This window comes from Phocoena sinus, chromosome 8 (genome assembly GCF_008692025.1).
Source record: "Phocoena sinus isolate mPhoSin1 chromosome 8, mPhoSin1.pri, whole genome shotgun sequence".
NCBI lineage: Eukaryota > Metazoa > Chordata > Mammalia > Artiodactyla > Phocoenidae > Phocoena > Phocoena sinus.
In genome coordinates this window covers 57,523,561-57,539,863 of record NC_045770.1, presented here as the reverse complement: position 1 = coordinate 57,539,863, position 16,303 = coordinate 57,523,561, and the positions used below count along the sequence as shown (strand labels likewise).

The 16,303-nt window shown below is 40.7% G+C and overlaps 1 protein-coding gene across 10 annotated transcripts in view; it reads right to left on the bottom strand.

Moving 5' to 3' along the window:
• XRRA1 (X-ray radiation resistance associated 1) overlaps nucleotides 1–16,303 on the bottom strand; it is a 103,390-nt gene that overhangs the window by 16,963 nt on the left and 70,124 nt on the right. For 8 of the 10 annotated variants that reach the window (XM_032640573.1, XM_032640574.1, XM_032640572.1 and 5 more), the window contains one exon: nucleotides 13,665–13,790. The exons of the other annotated variants lie outside the window; for them this stretch is intronic. In XM_032640573.1, the coding sequence (XP_032496464.1) occupies nucleotides 13,665–13,790 (126 nt within the window). The remainder of the gene's footprint in view (nucleotides 1–13,664; nucleotides 13,791–16,303) is intronic. 10 annotated transcript variants of the gene reach the window in all.

Genomic DNA, 16,303 nt, shown 5'->3' with positions numbered 1-16,303 from the left:
AACTGAAATGAAAACACTATGGGGAATCAATAGTAGACTATATAACACAGAGGAAGAGATCAGTGAGCTGGAAGACAGAGTAGTGGAAATCACTGCCACTGAACAGAAAAAAAGACAAAGAAATTAAAAGAAATAAGGACAGTTAGAGACCTCTGGGACCACATCAAGTGCACAAATATTTGCACTATAGGGGTCTCAGAAAGAAAAGAAAGAGGCTGAGAACAACTGAAGACATAATAGCTGAAAACTTGCCTCACTGGGAAAGGAAACAGACATCCAAGTTCAGGAAGCACAGAGAGTCCCATACAGGATTAACTCAAAAGAGGAATACATCAAGACACATTGTAACTAAAATGACAACAATTAAAGAGAATACAAGAAGCAGCAAGGAAACTCCTATAAAGCTATCAGCTGATTTTTCATCAGAAAATCTGCAGGCCAGAGTTCAGAGTAAAGATTGTAAACGTGATCAAAGAACTTGGGAGGACAATGGATGCACAGAGGGAGAAGTTAGAAGTTTTTTCAAAAAAGAGAAAATATAAAGAACAGTCAAACAGAGGTGAAGAATACAAGGTGAAGAATACAGTAACTGAAACGAAAAATACACTAGAAGGAATCAATAGTGGTACGGAAGAACAGATCACTAAAATTTGAAATTGAGATCAGCAACTTAATACAATCACACACACACATATATATATACATATATATACATCTACATATATATATAGAGAGAGAGGGAGAGGGAGAGAGACTGCTATACAAAAACTTCATGGTAACCACAAACCAAAACCTGTAATAGATATACACACAAAAAGAAAAAGGAATTCAAACATAAAACTAAAGATGGTCATCAAATCACAAGAAAGCAAAAGAAGAAAGGGAAAAAAAGACCTATGGAAACAAAAAACAATTAACAGAATGGCAGTAAGAACATATGTATCAATAATTACCTTAAATGTAAATGGGCTAAATGCTCCAACCAAAAGACAATGAGTGGCTAAATGGTTAAGAAAACAAGACCTGTATATATGCTGCCTATAAGAGACTTATATTAGATCTAGAGACACATGCAAACTGAAAGTGAGGGGATGGAAAAAGGTATTCCATGCACATGGAAATCAAAAGAAAGCTGGAGTAGCAATGTTCATATAGACAAAATAGACTTTAAAATAAAGACTGTTACAAGAGACAAAGAAGGACACTACATAATGATCAAGGGATCAATCCAAGAATATATAACAATTGTAAATATATATGCATGCAACATAGGAGCACACCAACATATAAGGTAAATGCTAATACCCATAAAAGGAGAAATCGATAGTAACACAATAGTAGTGGGGGACTTTAACACCCCACGTACATCAATGGACAGATCATCCAGATAGAAAATCAATAAGGAAACACAGGCCTTAAATAACACATTAGATCACATTGACTTAATTGATATTTATGGAACATTCCATCTGAAAGCAGCAGAATACATGTTCTTCTCAAGTGCACATGGAACATTCTCCAAGACAGATCACATGCTGGGCCACAAAGCAAGCCATGGTGAATTTAAGAAAACTGAAATCTTATCAAACATCTTTTCCGACCACAACGCTGAGATTAGAAATCAACTACAAGAAAAATAAACTGTAAAAAACACAAACACTTGGAGGATAAGTAGTATGCTACTAAACAACCAATGGATCACTGAAGAAATCAAAGGTGAAATTAAAAACATACCTAGAGACAAATGAAAATGAAAACATGACAATCCAAAACATATGGGACTCAGCAAAAGCAGTTATAAAAGGAAAGTTTATGGCAATACAGTGTTACCTTAGGAAATAAGAAAAAATCTCAAACAACCCAAACTTACACCTAAAACAACTAGAGAAAGAAGAACGAACAAAACCCAAAGTTAGTAGAAGGAAAGAAATCATAAAGATCAGAGCAGAAATAAATGAAACAGAAATGAAGAAAACAATAGAAAAGATCAATGAAACTAAAAGTTGGTTCTTTGAAAAGAAAAACAAAATTAATAAAACTTTAGCCAGACTCATCAAAGAAGGAAGGGAAAGGACTCAAATCAATAAAATCAGAAATGAAAAAGAAGTTACAACTGACACCACAGAAATACAAAGGATCATAAGAGACTACTACAATAAACTACGTGACAATAAAATGGACAACCTAGAAGAAATGGACAAATTCCTAGAAAGGTACAATCTTCCAAGAGTGAACCAGTAAGAAATACAAAATATGAGCAGACCAATTACCAGTACTGAAATTAAAACTGTGATTTTAAAAAGTCCAACAAACAAAAGTCCAGGACCAGATGGCTTCACAAGCAAATTCTATCAAACATTTAGAGAGGAGTTAACACCAATCCTATGAAACGATTCCAAAAAATTGCAGAGGAAGGAACACTCCCAAACTCACTCTGTGAGTCCACCATCACCCTGATACCAAAACCACACAAAGATATGACAAAAAAAGAAAATTACAGGCCAATACCACTGATGAACAGAGATGAAAAAATCCTTGACAAAATACTAGCAATCCAAATACATAACAATACATTAAAAGGATCATACACCATGATCAAGTGGGATTTATCCCAGGGATGCAAGGATTCTTCAATATACACAAATCAATCAGTGTGATACACCACATCAACAGATTAAAGAATAAAAACCATATGACCATCTCAATAGATGCAGAAAAAGCTTTTGACAAAATTCAACACCCATTTATGATAAAAACTCTCCAGGAAGTGGGCATAGTGGGACTGTACCTCAACATAATAAAGGCCATGTATGACAAACCCACAGCTAACATCATACTCGAAGGTGAAAAGCTGAAAGCATTTCTTCTAAGATCAGGAACAAGACAAGGATGTCCACTCTAGCCACTTTTATTCAACATAGTTTTGGAAGTCCTAGTTACAACAGTCAGAGATGAAAAAGAAATAAATGGAATCCAAATTGGAAAGGAAGAAGTAAAACTGTCACCATTTGCAGCTGATGCAATAGTACATACAGAAAATCCTAAAGACACCACCAGAAAACTACTAGCGCTCATCACTGAATTCAGTAAAGTTGCAGGATATAAAATCAACATACAGAAATCTGTTCCATTCCTACACATTAACAATGCACTATCATAAAGAGAAATTAAGGAAACAATCCCATTTACCATCACATCAAAAAGAATAAAATATCTAGGAATAAACCTACCTAAGGAGACAAAAGAACTGTATTTGGAAAAGTATAAGACACTGATGAAAGAAACAGAAGACGACAAACAGATGGAAAGATATACCGTGTTCTTGGATTGGAAGAATCAATACTGTTAAAATGACCATACTACCAAAGGCAATCTACAGATTCAATGCAATCCCTATCAAGCTATCAGTGGACACGGGGGGGGGCGGGAAGGGGAAGTTGGGACAAAGTGAGAGAGTAGCATTGACATATATACACTACCAATTGCAAAGTGGATGGCTAGTGGGAAGCTGCTGCATAGCCCAGGGAGATCAGCTTGATGCCTTCTGATGACCTAGAGGGGTGGGATAGGGAGGGTGGGAGGGAGACTCAAGAGGGAGGGGATATAGGGATATATGTATACATATAGCTGATTCACTGTGTTGTACAGCAGAAACTAACACAACATTGTAAAGCAATTAAACTCCAATAAGGATATTAAAATTCAAAAAAATATGAACGGCATTTTTCAAAGAACCAGAACAAACTATATTAAAATTTGTATTGAAACACAAAAGAACCCAAATAGTCAAAACAATCTTGATAAAGAATAACAGATCTGGACGAATCATGCTCCCTGACTTCAGACTATATTACAAAGCTACAATGTAATCAAAACATTATGGTACTGGCATAAAAAGAGACATCAGTGCAACAGTAGAGAGAGCCCAGAAAAAAACCATGCACTTATGATCAATTAATCTATGACAAAGGAGGCAAGAATATACAATGGAGAAATGATAATCTCTTCAAATAAGAGGTACTGGGAAAACTGGACAGCTAACTTAAAAGAATGAAGTTAAAACGTTCTCGAACACCATATACAAAAATAAAGTCAAAATGGATTAAAGACCTAAGTGTAAGACTGGATACTGTAATATTTTAGAGGAAAACAAAGGCAGAACAGTCTTTGACATAAATCATAGCAATATTTTTTTGGATCTGTTTCCTAAACCAAAGGAAATAAATGCAAAAATAAACAAATGGAACCTAATTAAACCTAAAAGTTTTTGCACAGCAATAGAAGCCATTGAAAAAAGGAAAAGACAACCTCCTGAGTAGGAGAAAATGATATGACCAATAAGGGATTAATATCCAATATATATATAAATAGCTCATACAACTCAACATCAAAAAAACCAAACAGCCTGATTAAAAAATGGGCAGAAGAACTGAAGACATTTTTCTAAAGAGCAAATGCAGATGGCCAACAGGCCCATGAAAAGATGTTGAACACTGCTAATCATTAGGGAAATGCAAATCAAAACCACAATGAGATATCACCTCACACCTCTCAGAATGGCTGTCATCAAAAAGAACACAAATATAACAACTGTTGGAGAGGATGTGGAGAAAAGACAACCCTCATGCACTGTTGGTGGGAATGTAAACTGTACAGCCACTGTGGAAAACAGTATGGACGTTTCTCAAGAAACTTAAAATAAAACTACCATTGACCAAGCAATTCTATTCCTGGGTAAATATCTGAAAAAAACAAAAGCACTAATTTGAAAAGGTACATGCATCCCAGTGTTCATAGCAGCATTGTTTACAACTGGCAAGATATGGAAGCAACCTAAGTGACCATCAACAGATGAATGGATAAAGAAGACGTGGTATACACACACACACACACACACACACACACATTGGACTAATACTCAGCCATAAAAAAGAATGAAATCTTGCCATTTGCAGCAACATGGATGGACTTGGAGGGTATTTTAAGTGAAGTAAGAGAAAGAAATGCTGTATGATATCACTTAGTTGTGGAATCTAAAAAATACAGGAAACTAGTGAATATAATAAGAAAGAAGCAGACTTACAGATATAGAAAACAAACTAGTGGTGACCAATGGGGAAAGGGAAGGAGGAAGGGGCAATATAGGTGTAAAGAAGAAAGATGTACAAACTATTAGGTATAAAACAAGTTCCAAGGATATATTGTACAACACGGGGAATATAGACATTACTTTATAGTAATTATAAATGGAGTACAACCTTTAAAAACTATGAATCACTGTATTGTACACCTCTAACATATAATATTGTACAGCAACTATATTTCAATTAAAAAAATTTTTTAATCACAGCCAAAAATACGTAGGAATAAACTTATCCAAGGAAGTGAAAGCCTGTATTTGGAAAACTGTAAAACATGGATGAAGGAAATTAAAGATGATTCAATGAAATGGAAAGATATCCCATGCTGGAGGATAGGAAGATTTTAGCATTGTTAAAATGGCCATACTACCCAAAGCAATCTACAGATTTAATGCAATCCCTATCAAAATACCCATTACTTTTTCCAGAGAACTAGAAGAAATAATACTAAAATACACAAAAGACCCAGAATTGCCAAAGCAGTCCCGAGGAAAAGAACAAAGCTGGAGGTATAACCCTCCCAGACTTCAGACTATACTATAAAGCTATAGTAATCAAAAACAGCATGGTGTTGACACAAAAACAGACACATACATCAATGGAACAGAATAAAAAGCTGAGAAATAAAGCCACACACCTACGGTCAATTAATCTACGACAAAGGAGGCAAGAATATAAATGGAAAAAAGACAGTCTCCTCAGTAAGTGGTGCTGGGAAAACTGGACAGCTACATGTAAATATATATATATATGTATATATATTAGAACATTCTCTTGGGAACTCCCTGGCAGTCCAGTGTTTAGGACTCCATGCTTTCACTGCCAAGAGCCCAGGTTCAATCCCTGGTCAGGGAACTAAGATCCTGCAAGCTGCACAGCGCAGCCAAAAAAAAAACATACTATTACACCATATACAAAAATAAACTCAAAATGGTTTAATCACCTAAATGTAAGACCTGAAATCATAAAAGTCCTAGAAGAGAACATAGACCGAACACTCTTTGACATAAATTATAGCAATATTTTTTTGCATCACTTTCCTAAGGCAAAAGAAATAAGAGCAAAAATAAACAGATGGGACCTAATAAAACCTAAAAGCTTCTGCATAGCAAAGGAAACCACTGACAAAACAAAAAGGCAATCTGTGGAATGGGGGAAAATATTTGCAAATGATTCAACTAACAAGGGGTTAATACCTAAAAACATACAAACAGCTCATACAACTCATTATCAAAAAACCCCAAATAATCCAATTGAAAACTGGGCGGAAGATTTGAATAGACATTTTCCCAAAGACATACAGATGGCCAACAGTCACATGAAATATGCTCAACATCGCTAATAGAGTAATGCAAATCAAAACCACAATGAGATATCACCTTACATCTGTCAGAATGGCTATCATCAAAAAGTCTACCATGGGACTTCCCTGGTGGCTCAGTGGTTAAGAATCTGCCTGCCAATGCAGGGGACATAGGTTCGAGCCTGGTCTGGGAAGACCCCACATGCTGCAGAGCAACTAAGCCCGTGCACCACAACTACTAAGCCTGCGCTCTAGAGCCAGTGAGCCACAACTACTGAAGCCCGCATGCCTAGAACCCATGCTCTGCAACAAGAGAAGCCACCACTATGAGAAGCCCGTGCACCACAACGAACAGTAGCCCCTGCTCGCTGCAACTACAGAAAGCCTGCGTGCAGCAACGAAGACCCAACACAGCCATAAATAAATAAATAAATAAATAAATATTTACAAATATTTTTTTAAAAAGTCTACCAATAACAAATGTTGGAGAAGATGTGGAGAAAAGGGAACCCTCGTATACTGTTGGCAGGAATGTAAACTGGTGGTATTACTCAGCTATAAAGAAAATGAAATAATGCCATTTGCAGCAACATGGATAGACCTAGAAAATATTACATTTAGTGAAATAAGTTAGAGAAAGACAAATGCTGTATGATATCACTTATATTGGAATCTAAAAAATAATATAAATGAATGTATATACAAAACAGACACAGACTCACAGAAAACAAACTTGTGGTTACCAAAGAAGAGAGTGAAGCAGGGGAGGACAAATTAGGGGTATGGGATTAAGAAATATAAACTATTATATATAAAATAGATAAGCAACAAGGATATACTGTATAGCACAGGGAATTATACTCAGTCTTGTAATAACCTATAATGGAATATAACCTGCAAAAATATTGAATCACTAATGCTATACACCTGAAACTAACACAATATTGTAAATCAACTATAATTCCATAAAAAACAGAAATATGGAGACTTAAATTTGACAGGACTTGGATTAGATATGGGTGGGGAGGAGGGATGTACAGGAGAGAGAAGTATCAAAGACGACAACCAGGTTTTGGCTCAAGTACCTGAACGGAGTCAATAGCTCAAGTAACTCAGCTATTGACAACGATATGGAATCATGGAAGAACATCCATTTTTGAATTGATAAGATCATTAATTCACTTTGGATATGTGTTTTTGGAGGTGCCTTTTAGACCTCCAAGTAGAAATTCAAGTAGACAGTAGATACACTGGTCTCGGGTATAAAGGATTTATAAGTTTGTGAAGCATTGGTCATAGGCAATGGGTATGTGAAGCCAGCCTCGGGAGAAAACACAGAGTAAGAGGAGAAAAGGGACTCAAAGTAGGCCTTGAAGGACTTTCACGTTTGATCATCTAGACCAGAGGTCAGCAAACCTTTTCTGTCAGAGGCCAGATAATAAATGTTTTAGGCTTTGCAGGCCATACGGTCTCTGTTGCAACTATTCAACTTTGCTGTTGTAGCACAAAAGCAGCCATAGACAATTCATAAGTAAATAAGTGTGGTGACTCTTCCAACAAAACTTTATTTATGGACTCTGAAATTTGAATTTCACATAATTTTCATGGGTCATGAAGTATTATTCTTCTTTTGATTTTTTCAACCATTTAAAAATGTAAGTATCACTCTTAGCCAAAGAATATACAAAAACCAGGGTCAGCAGATATAGCCTGTTGGCCAAAATCTGGGTCCCTATCTGTTTAATAAGGTTTCATTAGAACACTGACATGCTCATTCACTTATGTATTGCCTTTTGTGCTACAAGGGCAGAGTTGACTAGTTGTGACAGAGTAATATATTTACTATCTGTCTCTTTTACAGAAAAAGTTTTGCTGACTTCTTATCTAGACTGTAGAAAAAGAGGGAAGAAAGATGAATCTACAAAGAAACCTAACGTGTTGATAAATGACTATATAATGATGGTTAAAGAGGGTGCAGAGTCACTTTTGTGCAAATCAAGTAGTCAAGAAGCAGTCACCACAAAATGGGAGATGGAGAATTTAATTTTGTCAGGATGCAAAATTACATCCATCCAAATCAGGTAGCTAAAAAGTTGAAGAAGGTTACAATTAAAACTGGTGGAGGGACTTCCCTCATGGCGAAGTGGTTAAGAATCCGCCTGCCAATGCAGGGGACATGGGTTCGAGCCCTGGTCCGGGAAGATCCCACATGCCGCGGAGCAGCTAAGCCCGTGCGCCAAAGCCCGTGCACCACAACTACTGAGCCTGCACTCTAGAGCCCGTGAGCCACAACTACTGAGCCTGCATGCCACAACTACTGAAACCCACACGCCTAGAGCCCGTGCTCCACAACAAGAGAAGAAGCCACCGCAGTGAGAAGCCCACGCACCGCAACGAAGAGTAGCCCCCACTCACTGCAACTACTGCACGCAGCAAGGAAGACCCAACGCAGCCAAAAATATAAATAAATAAATTTATTTAAAAAAATACTGGTGGAAAGTTGAAAGATACCCAGGGCACGTGTGCCATATTTTCTGTGAAATTAAGTCCCAGCTGAAAGATATAGGCTTAGGATTCTGGCTGATTATTGTAAGCAGAATTTGACCATCAGGTTAGCTTGTTCCTTATAAGGTGAGTTTAATGCCCCTGGAAATAAATTCAGATTCCAATGACACCTTGAAATTTCTGCCCAATTTTTCATTGGGTTAGGGTGAATATAACTTAATAGTCAAACTTATGAAGTAAGTAAATATTAGTTAAAGGTGGAGTGAAAGTGATTATTTTACTTTTGGCACACAAATTACTAGATTTCTAAGTGAATATTCTAGATGTATATAAATTGTTTGAAGGCATAACTGGTTTTAAAATTTTTAACTTTAATAAATTGAGTATTAATTTCAACACAGGTTGCCTGAGTACTCCTTGACATGATCAGAACATCACTCATTCATCTCACGAACATACTGAGCACCTAACATGTATCAGGTGCTATTTGAAAAGATGATGAAATAGTTGTAAGCAAAACAAAGTCACAGCTCTCAAAAGAACCTACATTCTGGCAGTAGACAACTGATCAAAGACAAAAAGATATATGTAAGGGGGTAACTCTCATAAAGAAAAATGTTTAAAAACTCAAGTGAAATGTAGAAAACAGGAAAGACTGCTGCTCGCCTCCTAACAACAATATAAAAACTGAATAACCTACACCTGCACAACTTTTCTTGCGTGCAACAGAGAGCTAAGGTCTCAGGGCAACCAAGTGGCCTGAAATTTAAGGAAAGTAGGGCACCTCCAAGGAGGGATGGGACACGGACCCTGGCTCACCTGTGGCAGAACGTGGGAGGAAAAGATGATGAGTGGCATTTAAGTATTTAAGAAGTCAGCTAAAATTTTTAATGAATTGCTAAAGGCCAAGTGTGGGCTACAGTAGGAGAATAGAACTCCTGAGAGCTGCAGACACAAGGGGAATTCACGCCCACTTGTAGGCAAAAGACTGGACACAGTGAGGGAGACTGGAGAAAGCCTTCCTTGGGGTGTAGGCCTGGAGGAGGAGAGCAGCTGCCATTGTAGGAAAGGCAGGAAGCCCTGCCAACCCTGCTCCCTAGTGAACAAAAGCCTTAAGCTGCTGAGGAAGGTCAGCAAACCCTGTTGGGCCCAGGGCCCTGCATCTGGGGAGGGAAAAAATTAAAACCTGCTACTCCTGTGGTAGGGGAGGAATTCAACCTGGCCCATTTCATTAGAAGTCGCCTACTGCTGGGACAGGGGTAGGACCACTGAGAAGGATACATCCTTGAGACACAGGAACCCAGGGCCTACTTAAGACAGGGGTTGGGCCCTCCCACTGGCACCCTACCACCAGACTAGCAAGCACTAACTAACAAGTGAAAGCAGTCACTGCTGGGGGAGGAACAAGAGTGTGGAGATAAACCCTCTGAGGTAGGAACACAGAAAAAGCTGCAAGATGAGGATAGAGCAGGAACGCTGAGAAAATGCTCCAGCATCCCAGCAAGAACCAACTATATGCTGTCTCAGTGAGATACACTTTAAATACAAAGTTATAAATAGGTTGAAAGTAAAAGGAAAGAACAATACACCATGCAAACAGTAAGCATAAGAGAGCTGTCCATCTATACTAAAATCAGACAAAATAGACATTAAAACAAGGAGTATTATTAGAGGCAAAGGAAGACAAATCATAGTAACAAAAGGATAAACACATCAAATATATATAAAAATTCTAAATGAATATGTACCCAAGGGTAGAGCTTCAAAATACATGCAGCAAAAACTGACAGAACTAAAGGGAGAAATAAACAAATCCACAATCATGGCTGGAGATTTTAGCATACTGCTCTCAATAATTAATAGAACACATAAAACAATAGTACATAAAAGATCTGAGTGACACCACCTTAACTTAGTTGATATTTATAGAACACTATCCCCCAAAACTGCAGAATATACATTTTTTTTCTAAGTGCACACAGAGTGTTCACCAAGCTAGAATATAGGATGGACCATAAAATAAATTTAAATAAATTTCAGAAGAATGAAATCTTACAGATTATGTTATCTGGCCACAATAGAATTAAATTAGACCTCAACAAATGTAAGTTATCTAGAAGATCCCCATATATTTGGAAATAAAACAACTCACTTCTAAACAACCCAAGTGTCAAAGAAGAAATCATAAAAAAATGTAAATATTTTAATTGAATGAAAATCAAGACGCAATTTGTAGGATGCAGCTCCAACAGTGCTTAAAGAAGATATTTATAGCTGTACATGCTTATATTAAAAAGAAGAAAGGTCTAAATCAATGATCTAATATTATACTATTTATGAATCTAGAAAAAGAAGAGCCAATTAAGCTCATTGTGAGTAGGACAGAAATAAAGTTATGAGCAGAAATCAATGAAATGGAAAACAGACTATAGAGAAATCCAAAGAAACCAGCACCTAGCTTAGTGGGTTTTTTTTTTTTAAGTCCATAAAAGGGATAACTTCTAACTACTTTGGATCAATAAAAGACACAACTTACCAGTTTCAAGAATGAAAGGAGGGGGCTTCCCTGGTGGCACAGTGGTTAAGGATCCGCCTGCCAGTGCAGGAGACATGGGTTCGAGCCCTGGTCCGGGAGGATCCCACATGCCGTGGAGCAGCTGAGCCCGGGTGCCACAGCTACTGAGCCTGTGCTCTAGAGCCCACAAGCCACAACTACTGAGCCCGTGTGCCGCAGCTACTGAGGCCCGTGTGCCTGGGGCCCGTGCTCTGCAGCAGGAGAGGCCACCGCAATGAGAGGCCTGTGCACCACAGTGAAGAGTAGCCCCCATTCGCCCCAACTAGAGAAAAGCCCGCGCGCAGCAATGAAAACCCAACACAGCCAAAAATAAATAAATAAATTAAAAAAAAAAAGAATGAAAGGAGGCCCCTTAATACATCTATGATCCACTGATTTTCAACAAGGGTGAGCAGACCACTCAATGGGGAAAGAACAGTCTTTTCAATAATGGTGTTGAAGGACTTCCCCGGTGGTGCAGTGGTTAAGAATCTGCCTGCCAATGCAGGGGACATGGGTTTGAGCCCTGGTCCGGGAAGATCACACATGCTGTGGAGCAACTAAGCCCGTGTGCCACAACTACTGAGCCTGCGCTCTAGAGCCCGCGAGCCACAACTACTGAAGCCCGCATGGCTAGAGCCCACGCTCCACAACAAGAGAAGCCACCACAATGGGAAGCCTGCGCGCCACAACAAAGAGTAGCCCCCGCTAGCTGCCACTAGAGAAAGCCCGAGCACAGCAACGAAGATCCAGTGCAGCCAAATATAAATAAATAAATTTATTTAAAAAAATAAATGGTTTTGAGAAAACTGCATATCCACATACAAAAGAATGAAGCTGGACCCCTATCTCGCACCATATATAAAGATTAACTCAAAATGGATCAAAGACCTGGGCTTCCCTGGTGGCGCAGTGGTTGGGAGTCCGCCTGCTGATGCAGGGGACGTGGGTTCGTGCCCTGGTCCGGGAGGATCCCACATGCTGTGGAGCGGCTGGGCCCATGAGCCATGGCCACTGGGCCTGTGCGTCTGGAGCCTGTGCTCCGCAGCGGGAAAGGCCACAGCAGTGAGAGGCCCGCATACCACAAAAAAAAGGATCAAAGACCTAAATGTTACAGCTAAAATTATAACTCTTAGAAGAAAACACCCGGGAAGGCTGGCTGTACTAACCACTTGCCTCAGAAGGAATGTAAGCAGAGTACCTTAAAAGTTGCCTGCATTTCACACCTGAGTAGGGCTCAATTAGTGGGGCTTACTGGAAGTTTTATAGGACATGGCTGTTGGAAAAATATGTTAACATAAAACATGTTAAGGGGGGGCTTCCCTGGTGGCACAGTGGTTAAGAATCCGCCTGCCAATGCAGGGGACACAAGTTTGAGCCCTGGTCCATGAAGATTCCACATGCCGTGGAGCAGCTAAGCCCGCAAGCCACAACTACTGAGCCCATGTGCCACAACTACCAAAGCCCGTGTACCTAGAGCCCATGCTCAACAAGAGAAGCCCACGCACCGCAACGAAGAGTAGCCCCCACTTGCCGCAACTAAAAGAAAGCCCGTGTGCAGCAACGATGACCCAACACAGCCATAAATAAATTAATTAATTAAAAAACAAAAACATGTTAAGGAAACACATGTTAAATCTGTCCCATGGACTTTACATCTGCTGCTCCCTTAGGCTAGAACATTTCTCACTTCACTCTACCCTCAGTCTTCATCTCAATAAACTCACTGATTCCCATCTCAGCTTAAACACCACTCTGCAGAGAACCTTCCCTGATCCCAAATATTAGGTAAGACCCCCTGCCCTGTCACATACTTCATAGCACTGTGAATGTCTTCATAACACTGAGCAGTCTTATATTGTGATTATTTGTCCAGTATCAGTCTTCAGATTCAGAGGCTGAATCTTTTCTTTGCACACCTGTATCCCCAGTGCCTGGCACAGAGCCTGGCACATGTTAAGTGTTAAATCAGTATCTGTGACTGAATGGATGGACTCCTGCCTTGGCCTGCATGCCCTCTGCTTCCCCCCACCCTGAGAATTCCTGAGCCTGCATACTGTTGATGAAGGGAACGGGAGGGTTAGCTTTCAGGCCAGAGCAGCTCACACCCCACCCTCCCGTCTGTGCCCCTGAGGAAAGAGGTAGAGAATCAGAGAGTCACCTTGTTGTAGGCCAGGCTAAGGTACCTCAGCTCTGGGAAGGGCAGGGCCAGCGTCTGGTTCCTCGGCTTCGGTGATTTCACGGGAAGAATCTCGAATATGGGAGGAAGCGCACATACCTTGGTTGTCTTAGAAGGAAAAGAAAGTCAAAGTCAAAGTGCCCTGGTGATAAGAAGTGGGCCAACAGACCCTTCCCAGGGAGTGTGGTGGAAAGAATGACCATTCTACAGAGGCTGGGTCAAAAGAGACGTCCAGGGTCCTAAGGGGCGACGTCATCAAGGGCCCAGAGTTCTGGCTCCAAGTTTCCTATGTCACATGGTGAGCTAGTTCTCTGGTACGCAAAGTTCCAGTTTCAAGTTCTCTGAAGCCAAAGTACAATACAGCAGTGTACCACTGCTGAGGCTCTTTGCTCTCACCTCTCACTTTCTGCCCTATAGTGGTTTATCCTGAACTTGCCCCTCTATATGGTTGGGTTAAAATTTCTCCAGAAGGTGAAAGGGCGGGGCTTGCATTGTTAAGGGGACTTTTCCTAGTGAGGAGACAGAGCAGGAGTGACCTGAGCCTTGAACACCTGCTCTGATGGGCTAGTCCACATCCTACAGTGGAGGCTCTTAGTTCCGAGATAAAACGACCGCTAAGTCCTGGACAATTTCCGGCAGGCTGTGGGGCCTGGGTGTGGCCAGTGCATCTGGCTCATTTGCAGCGTCATGGTCTCTCAGCACAACTCAGCCTGCCTTAGGGTCAACATGTTTGATCAAGTAGAAAATGGAAGTCACTGGATTAACCATCTAACCAGGGTAGATGCTGGGCTAATGACTGGGTTCAGATGAACTAGATTCATCTAAGCTCCATTAATTGCTGTGTAATCTCGAGCAAGTCACTTAAATTTCCTTTGCTCATTCAATAACCATTTGTGGGGCACCTACTTTTTTTTAATTTTTTTACAGCAATTCCTTTTTATTTATTTATTAAGTTTTTGGCCACACCCCATGGCATGTGGGATCTTAGCTCCCCCGACCAGGGATCGAACCCATGCCTCCTGTGCTGGAAGGCAGAATCTTAACAACTGGACCGCTGGGGAAGTCCCTGGAGCACCTACTATTGGCCAAGTATTTTTGTCCCCTCCTGGGGCCCAACCTGTACAGCCACAAGTGAGACGGATAAGTCATGGGTGACAGTAAAACAAAAACCAGTGGCGGTGCTTGGGAACTCTCCTCTCAAGGAAATCCGAATGCAGTCTCCAAGAGGCTGAGTGGAATGTGGTGGGGTCTGGTAAGGTATCTCCTCAACTGTGCAATTCCCTACCCGGAGCGAGGCTGTGTGAGCCAAAGTGGGCAAATCAGACTGGAGCACAGAGAAGAAAAAGCCAGACAGGCTTGGGGGTTACCTAGCCCTGTCCAGGGGGCCGGAATGTCCTGATCTGAGGGCATGACTGGCTCTGCCGGGGACAGAAAGGGCCCTGTCATAGAGTGAGATGTATCTGACAGTGACAGAGAGGCCGCTAAACGTTTCAACCATTCAACTCACTCTCCAGATTCTCAGATGCCACACAGTTGGGATCTGAGCACTAAGCAACCTAATTCTGTGGCCACAAGCCCCTCTATCCCTTATGCATGCGCTTGTGTGACCTTGCTGCTCCTCCCATTCAGACGTGGAGTCTGTACCTCTAATCCCTTGAAACTAGACTGGCTGCTGTATAATAAAGAATTTGTCTGGTCTTTGTCTTGGGTTCTTGGCACTGACCTTCTAAAACCCTTGGAATCTCCTGAGTGATAGGAATGTCTTTGTTATCCATGACCCTTGGATCATACCTGAGTTCACGCTAACGAGATGACTTAGGATGGCAGCTGGCCATACTATAAAGACAACCATGTGGTCAGAGGATTGGAGTTTGAAGCCAGCCTGACCTCTGGGGAAGGGAGAGGGGCTAGAAACTGAGTTCAGTCATGTGGCCAATGGTTCGATCAATTGTGGCTATGTAATGAAACTCCAATGAAAGCTCTGGACACTGAGACTCAAGCGAGCTTCCTGGTTGGTGAACACATCAGATGTGCTGGGAGGGTGACACACTCTCATTCCACAGTAAGAGGGCAAAGAGGCTCTGTGTTTCCAACCCTCCCAGCCCTCATTATGTGTCTTTTTATTTGGCTCGTCCTGATTTGTATCCTTTATAGTCAAACTGTGATTGTAAGTATAGTGCTCTCCTGAGTTCTATCTATGAGTCGTTCTAGCAAATTACTGAACCCGAGGGGGTCACTGGAACTTTAGAATTTATTGCCAGTAGGTCAAGTAGCCTGGGGACCCCCAAACTTGCAGCTAGTGTCTGAAGTGAGGGCAGTCTTATTGGGGACTGTGCCCTTAACTTGTGGGACGCATGCTAATTCCAGGTAACTAGCATCAGAATTGTACTGCAGGAATATACTGGCCTCATGACTTGCTTTGACCAACAGAAAATGCCACTGTTTGAATTTCAGAGCCTTGCTCTCTTGGAACCCTGATGCCACCATGCTGTAAAGAAGTCCAGGATGAAAAGACAACAAAAGATGCCAAGCCCGTGACACCAAGGATTAGACCCCAGATGGTGGTGTGTTTGGCCAGGATCACTCTAGCTTTGGGGTTTTTTTTGTTTTTCTTTTTCACT